This window comes from Saccostrea cucullata, unplaced genomic scaffold, assembly GCF_032062105.1.
Source record: "Saccostrea cucullata isolate Sc308-1 unplaced genomic scaffold, CSIRO_AGI_Scuc_v1 ctg63, whole genome shotgun sequence".
Classification (NCBI taxonomy): Eukaryota; Metazoa; Mollusca; class Bivalvia; order Ostreida; family Ostreidae; genus Saccostrea; species Saccostrea cuccullata.
The window spans coordinates 271,928-280,502 of record NW_026933545.1 but is presented as its reverse complement, the minus strand read 5'-3'; the positions used below and the strand labels follow the sequence as shown (position 1 = coordinate 280,502).

General features: G+C 36.1%; 1 protein-coding gene across 1 annotated transcript; it reads left to right on the top strand.

Annotated features, from left to right (window-relative positions):
- Positions 1 to 6,350: 6,350 nt before the first annotated feature.
- On the top strand, positions 6,351 to 8,443 carry LOC134238584 (uncharacterized). Its single transcript, XM_062720700.1, has 2 exons — positions 6,351 to 6,439; positions 7,106 to 8,443. The coding sequence occupies exon 2, from the start codon at positions 7,132 to 7,134 to the stop codon at positions 7,840 to 7,842; it is 711 nt and encodes a 236-aa protein (XP_062576684.1). The 5' UTR covers positions 6,351 to 6,439; positions 7,106 to 7,131; the 3' UTR covers positions 7,843 to 8,443.
- The last annotated feature ends 132 nt before the right edge of the window (positions 8,444 to 8,575 follow it).

The window sequence follows — 8,575 nt, the reverse complement described above, 5'->3', positions numbered from 1 at the left end:
TGTCTATATTTTATTATCTGATCTTTTTGTGAGGGTCATAGTCCATTTGTCCACTCGTAAAAATTGCTTTAATTAACGCTTGTATTTTTCGAAAAGAAATTTTATTCAAAAATAAAATGCACACAATACAATGTATTATCATACTTTGCAGGTCAAAATTTTACAAATTGACATTTTGACTCGCTCATTTTTTAAAGAAATAATTGTCTTTATTTCCAGTTGTCATATTCAATGAACCCTTTTCTTAATCTTGACCGTGGGGCATTGGACAAAAAGGTGTTTTAAAGTTCCGTACAACAAGAAGGACAAGGACGCATTTATTTTATTCCTTTTTCCTTAAGGAAGAATTACACAAATTAACTAGAAAATAAATGCCATTTGGCATTGTTTAAATCCATTTGTTATAGATATCATTTCATGTAGAAGCTGGAGAATTTCGATAACGTTCAATTTCAAAGGTATACATGTATTAACTTTGTCTTATATATACAATTTACATCTCATCTTTTGTAGGACTATTTCTCTTGTCCCATTTCGGTAAGTTACTGTTTTATTTTTGAGAGGACGCAACTTTACAATTATTGTCAAGCAAACCAAAACTTGAATTTGTAAATCTAACGCTGCTTTATTCATTTATTTATTTTCATCTCTATCTGATTACATCACTCATAGAGAAAAATGTAATTAAAAGCACTCTCCCCATTTTCTGAAACATCTGATATCAAAATTTATCCCACCACTTTTTAGATAAATTCATCCGTTTCTGTCAGAGAGCTTGTCATGGAATTCTTGCAGCTTTTGATTTGTTTATTTATTTTTAATGCCCCCGTAATAGAAGATTCGGGGGTATCTAGTTTTTGCCTTGTTTTTCTGTTTGTCCGCAAAAACTTTAAACTTGCCCATATCTTTTAATTGAATAAATGTGTATTCCTTGTGACAAGACCTTTTTTCACTTAAATTAAAGGTCACAGTGACCTTGAAATAGCCGGGTCGCGACACACCTTCTACCTATGATGCATTACCCATGAAAATTCTGACATATTGTTGGGCTGAGGAATGGGAAGGAGGAAACATAGCGCCCCTTTCCCTATGAGTATATTTATGCACAATGTATATCTATTTGTAGCCAAAAACCAGTAGCCCCAATCAAACATGGAATTCGATTTTACCAAGTCTCCATTCGGTGTGCCGGATGATGTCGCTAGAGCAAAGGCTACTGAGTATTCGGGGGCTGTTGTCAACCAGTATGGGCCTGCAAAAGTCACTTCGAGTAAGCAATGCCTGCAGCAAGATTAATCTGATCTTGCATCGATGTCTAACTGCAATGGGCATTCAGAGTAGAATTGTATACGGCATTCTTGACGTTGGAGAAATAAAACTTGCACACGTGTGGTTAGAAGTGCAAGGTCACGTGGTTGACAATACATTTGTAGAGGACATTTTATCAGAGCAATTGATTCTTTTGAAATCTAAATCTAAGTACGTCGAGAAAAACCCAGAAGAAGAGAGTGGCCTGTACCTCGGTGACGAAGTCACGAAAAAACATGGCATCGATGACCATATCATAAAACTCTTCAAGTGGGATTTGCAGAATCCAGAGAAAGCGCTCACCATAATGCAAAACAAAATACAATTGAAGTCATACTTCCAAAAGATCAAGGCGTTTGTGAATCTGAAATTCTCGGTCTCAGTTGAGGAACCGTCATCAACAACTAGATCTCAGTGTTGGGAATGTGGAAAGGAGTCCTCTCAGACTAAATTTAAGAAATGTTCACAGTGTAAAGTAGCGGTGTACTGTTCTAGAGATTGTCAAAAGAAAGACTAGAAGAAAATACACAAAGTACTGTGTTTACCTCCTGGTATGTACTGACGTCATCATCCAAGTCTGTTATGGAATCAAATTAAGACCTGCAGGTCCAAAGATTATGAAACAACCTTGGACTTAAGTCAAATTTTCAATCTCCTGTAAAATATTCATTATTTATTGAATTACTAATTTTGCAAATGATAACACTTTTGTAAAACAATATTGTAAAACAGGTTGGTTTTGGTGTCTTTGACTACTACAATATTTATGTAATACATGAAGATTTTGACTTAAACTTAAGATGCTTCATGATCCCGGGGCCAGGACCTTGTCCAGTTTCTTCACATTATGTACAAATCTACAAATCTAAGTACAATGAACAAAACGCATAGAAAAATACACTGGCGCACATTATAGTATCACACACGGGTTGGCTGAATGAGGATGTATTGTTAATATGCAATGTCGTTTGAACAGGTATAGAGAGCGCACTAGTCTACGGATTAAAGGGCTATTGAGTATATACGGTCACTTTTTAATATTGATATTTATTGATCGTATTGATATTTTTAATATTAATAATGAAGAAAAAGAATCGTTGGATAGCTTTTTAAAAGGCGTACAGAAGATGGGAAAAATCTCTCCCATCATTGAAATATACCGGTATTACCATTTTGCTAAGAATACAAGAAGATATAACTGCGGGTTAATCCTAACGTCCTCTCTGTTAAGATGTAACAAGTGTTCTTGGAGACGCTGTACTTCTTACTATGATTGCGAGGATGAACTAGATAGATAGTTTTCGCGTATCCAAGAATACCCTGCCATTTAGTATTCATTGTTTTATTAAATGACTGGAGGCGTTGTCCTGTTAACCAATCCAACTGATAACCGGATTCCTCCAAACATTAATCATATTTGGAGAGGTTTTGGCGATAGAAGTTCCGTTTCTGGTTGGCTGCCATTGCTTGCCCTTTGTGATGATCTCCGTTAGCATCTGTAAACTCATGTTGTTGTTAATTCACGAATGCATGCAATACTTAAATTATTTTTAAATACAATGAATTTGTGTTGTATTACGGTCTTGAAGCGTTTTTTTTAATGTAAATTTAAGACATGTTTCTTGTTCTATATTCTAGAGATTAAAAAAAATCTTTACAGAGAGGACGTTAGGATTAACCCGCAGTTATATCTTCTTGTAATCTTAGCAAAATGGTAATACCGGTATATTTCAATGATGGGAGAGATTTTTCCCATCTTCTTTTTTTATGTTGTTCTGAAAATACGTATGCAAGGGAGAGAGTGCAGTTGAGTGCGTGTGTTTTATTTGGAATTCGTATATAGACGACAATCACATGTTTGTTTTAGTACATGGAAGTTTTCACTTTAATTATCTAAAACTCGAAGTACACTGTGTATTATATTCCCAGGTCTTTAAGAACGGTTCATTAATTTTCCATCGGCGGATTCTAGTTTGTCATCAACCTTTTTCTCATCTTTCAGATATGCTTAATGGTTTCATCTGGAATAACTATATATCCTTTATTTCTATAAAGTATATTTCTTTAAAGAATCAAAATAACATGCAGATTCAACGAATTGCGCATGGTCCCCCGCTTTCGGTGTCTTAATTAAGAATTAAGGGCAGGCGGGACAATAGGGTGTTATGGTCAAAAATATTTTTGCAAAAGCTCAAATGCTTCTTGAAATATCCCCTGAAAATGAAAAGTTTTACAGACATACAGAATGCATGAATTTACGGCCTTGACCTTTGACCTTAAAATAAATAGGGTTCTTCTACAGGCCATACAGATTTGTTGTATAAAATGTCATTGCAAAAGGCATCTCGAGGTATCACGCGGAAACGAAAGTGTTAAACAGACAGAAATTTAAATTTATTACCTTCACCCTTGACTTTTTGACTTGAAAACAATATGGATCCTCCTTGGATCATAGAGAGTTGTAGTGTAAAATTTGATTGCAACAGCTAAAAGGCATCTCGGAATATCGCGTGGAATTGTTACAGACAAACAGGAATACAGTAGCAAATAGTAGCAAAGCAAAGATTACCATGGCATGACCTTTAAGGTCTCAAGGAATGATAAGGTCCGATTATCTGGAGTAGAAGTATGGACAGAGCGGAAATGGTTATAGCAAGAAAGACAGAGGGCGAGGCGGAGAACAGATTGAGGCACGAAGACATAGTAGGAACGGTGGCGGTGGTAAGGCAAGGTCTAGGGGCATCCAAAAGCAGCTTTTGGAAGAAGGCAGGCACAAAGGAGAGGAGTAGCATGGTGTAGAAAGAGATCCAAGCCAGAGAGGAAGAAAATCGACAAGCTAATTAAGGCAGTGGAGATCGGATTCCAAGAGGCTTGGACAAGATTGGAAATAGACCAGGGGACACTATCCTGGGCAGATATCTGGAACCAGATACCAAAAAGTCGAGCGGACACCCTACAACCCCAGAACCATCTGTAGATAATAGGAATCCAGCAGTTCAGTGGCCATCAACAGACGACAAGGGATTGGAAGCATTTGACAATATTATACTTTCATGTAAATGGTTGAATCTAGATTCCTCGAGAAACGTTTGTTTAAAAACACTGTTACCCAGCGTAGCATATCGTAGCATTCGCGCGTCGAAAACCATTATCAAACCTCGGCTGCGCCTTGGCTGACAATGGGTTTTCTTGGGGTGAAAATTTTCAATGTTATACTCAACTACATGCAATATTTATATATACAGTAACGTGAACAAAATCCTACATAGCACACTGCGTGATGTGCAAAGGAAGATAACATCATTGACTACGATATTATTAAATTATACAATGTAGGAGTTGAACGCTTTGGAACCAAAAAGAGAAAACGTAGGGGGAACCAAAAGGAAAACCAAACAAACGCCAGCAGGAGATACAAAAACTAAGACAAGAAATCAATGCAATAACCAAGCAGTATAGAACAACAAATGAAAATCAGAAAATAGGGCTCAGTGAACTAAGAAAAACTCTGAGAGAGAAGAAGAACCTACATAGATCAGAGAGAATAAGGAAAGCCAGACAAGAGAGAGGAAAAGAGGGCAAAGTTTGTGGCAGGACCATACAGACTTACACATTCAACCCTTGAAGGTTCAAAATCTGGGGCACTGAAGAGATTTTAAGAGGATGTTGAAAACAACTTGGAAGAAACACGCGGTGACAAAGAGCAGTGGAACCGCTTATATAGAATAGAAGAGTTACCAGAACCAAAGAATGAAAAGAAGTCATTATTGAAAGAAGTGCAAGATATTGTAAGGAAAGCAAGAACATCATAAACACTAGGTCCAAACGGTATCCCCTATAAAGTCTATAAGAGATGACCGAAGATTCTTAAACACCTATGGAAACTATTAAGAGTAGTATGGAGGAAAGAGAAGATTCCATCTTGTTGGCAAAAAGCTGAGGGGTGCTTTCTAGCAAAGGATGAGATCTCTGAGAGGATAAATCAGTTCTGGGCAATCTCATTGCTAAACGTAGAAGGGAAAAATCTCTGTCTCAGTCCTGGCAAGATTGTTGACTTCTTTTTAAAAAGTCAACAGAACCAGCATGTAAAAAATTCAGTACAGAAAGGAAGAGTACATGTACCTTGGTTCTCTTACAATATGTATTGAACATACTAGCATCATAACACAATGTTCAAAATATATAGAGATAATGATTAGTATTCAAGCTCTAAAGTTCATTAAACAATACAAAATAGGAGCAGAGCAAACAGAGAAATTCAAAACATCAGAGGTGGGATCAGGTGCTATGGTGGAGTGAGCATTCCCTGCCGACCGGTCACAACCGCCGTGTGCTTCTTGTCATGATCGGGAAATAACGGGGAAATAACCAGACAGACGGATGTACTCACAGACGATTCAGTAACCAGACAAAAACGGATGTACTCACAGACGATCAGACAGACTGAAATGAGAAAGTTCAACAATGTAAGAAGTGACCGTGTAGATGAGGGGTACATGTACATGTACTTGTGTCACCTTGACATATCCCATATCCTGATCAATATTTTCCAGACTTTTATTTATTTTATCTTGAATAAAAATTACTTGCATGTGTGATACTATGATCTTTTGGAATATGACTTCAGTATACTATGATATAAAATAAGCATTTCCTACAAAATGTCTATATTTTATTATCTGATCTTTTTGTGAGGGTCATAGTCATTTTGACCACTCGTAAAAATTGCTTTAATTAACGCTTGTATTTTTCGAAAAGAAATTTTATTGAAAAACAAATGCACACACTACAATGTATTATTACTAGTATACTTTGCGGGGCAAAATTTTACAAAATTGACATTTTGACTCGCTCATTTTTCAAAGAAATAATTGTCTTTATTTCCTGTTGTCATATATATTCAATGAACCCTTTTCTTAATCTTGACCGTGGGGCATTGGACAAAAAGGTGTTTTAAAAGTTCCGTACAACAACAAGGACAAGGACGCGTTTATTTTATTTCTTTTTCCTTAAGGAAGAATTACACAAATTAACTAGAAAATAAATGCCATTTAGCATTGTTTAAATCCATTTGTTATAGATATCATTTCATGTAGAAGCTGGAGAGTTTCGATAACGTTCAATTTCAAAGGTATACATGTATTAACTTTGTCTTATATATACAATTTACATCTCATCTTTTGTAGGACTATTTCTCTTGTCTCATTTCGGTAAGTTACTGTTTTATTTTTGAGAGGACCAACTCAATTATTGTCAAGCAAACCAAAACTTAAATTTGTAAATCTAACGCTGCTTCATTCATTTATTTATTTTCATCTCTATCTGATTACATCACTCATCGAGAAAAATATAATTAAAAGCACATTCCCCATTTTCTGAAACACCTAATATCAAAATTTACACCATCACTTTTTAGATAAATTAATCCGTTTCTGCCAGAGAGTTTGTTGTCATGGAATTATTGCAGCTTTTGTTTTGTTTATTTATTTTTATGCCCCCGTTATAGAAGATTCGGGGGTATCTAGGTTTTGCCTTGTTTGTCTGTTTGTCCGCAAAAACTTTAAACTTGCCCATATATTTTAATTGAATAAATGTTTATTCCTTGTGACAAGACCTTTTTTCACTTAAATTAAAGGTCACAGTGACCTTGAAATAGCCGGGTCGGGACACACCTTCTACCTAAGATGCATTACCCATGAAAATTCTGACATATTGTTGGGCTGAGGAATGGGAAGGAGGATACATAGCACCCTTTTCCGTATGAGTATATTTATGCACAATGTATATCTATTTGTAGCCAAAAACCAGTAGCCCCAATCAAAAATGGAATTCGATTTTACCAAGTCTCCATTCGGTGTGCCGGATGATGTTGCTAGAGCAAAGGCTATTCGGGGGCTGTTGTCAACCAGTATGGGCCTGCAAAAGTCACTTCGAGTAAGCAATGCCTGCAGCAAGATTAATCTGATCTTGCATCGATGTCTAACCGCAATGGACATTCAGAGTAGAATTGTGTACGGCATTCTTGACGCTGGAGAAATAAAACTTGCACACGTGTGGTTAGAAGTGCAAGGTCACGTGGTTGACAATACATTTGTAGAGGACATTCCATCAGAGCAATTGATTCTTTTGAAATCTAAATCTAAGTACGTCGAGAAAAACCCAGAAGAAGAGAGTGGTCTGTACCTCGGTGACGAAGTCACGAAAAAACATGGCATCGATGACCATATCATAAAACTCTTCAAGTGGGATTTGCAGAATCCAGAGAAATCACTCGTCGTTATGCAAAACAAAGTACAACTGAAGTCATACTTTCAAAAGATCAAGGTGTTTGTGAATCTGAAATTCTCGGTCTCAGTTGAGGAACCGTCATCAACAACAAGATCTCAATGTTGGGAATGTGGAAAGGAGTCCTCTCAGACTAAATTTAAGAAATGTTCACAGTGTAAAGTAGCGGTGTACTGTTCTAGAGATTGTCAAAAGAAAGACTGGAAGAAAATACATAAAGTACTGTGTTTACCTCCTGGTATGTACTGACGTCATCATCCAAGTCTGTTATGGAATCAAATTCAGACCTGCAGGTCCCAAGATTATGAAACAAACTTAGACTTACGTCAAATTTTCAATCTCCTGTAAAATATTCATTATTTATTGAATTAATCTCTAATTTTGCAAATGATAACACTTAGAACTGTAAAACAATATTGTAAAACAGTTTGGTTTTGGTCTCTTTGACTACTACAGTATTTATGTAATACATGAAGATTTTGACTTAAGCTTAAGATGCTTCATGATCCCGGGGCCAGGACCTTGTCCAGTTTCTTCACATGAAGAAATGTATAAGCAGATTCTAACAAATGTGTTTACTAGTAATATGTCTTTGTTCACTTCGTTTAAACTGTTTTTCACCTTAAATTTCAGAAACTGAATTGTTGTACAGATTATTTTAACAAGTTTTAAATAAAGCAAAACAAAAATTAGATATGCTGAGATGTACAAATCTACAAATCCAAGTACAATGAATAAAACGCATAGAAAAATACACTGGAGCACACTATAGTATCACACACGGGTTGGCTGAATAAGGATGTATTGTCAATATGCAATGTCGTTTGAACAGGTATAGAGAGCGCACTAGTCTACTGGATTAAAGGGCTATTGAGTATATACGGTCACTTTTTAATATTGAAGAAAAAGAATCCTTGGATAGCTTTTCAAAAGGCGTACAGAAGATGGGAAAAATCTCTCCTATCATTGAAATATACCGGTA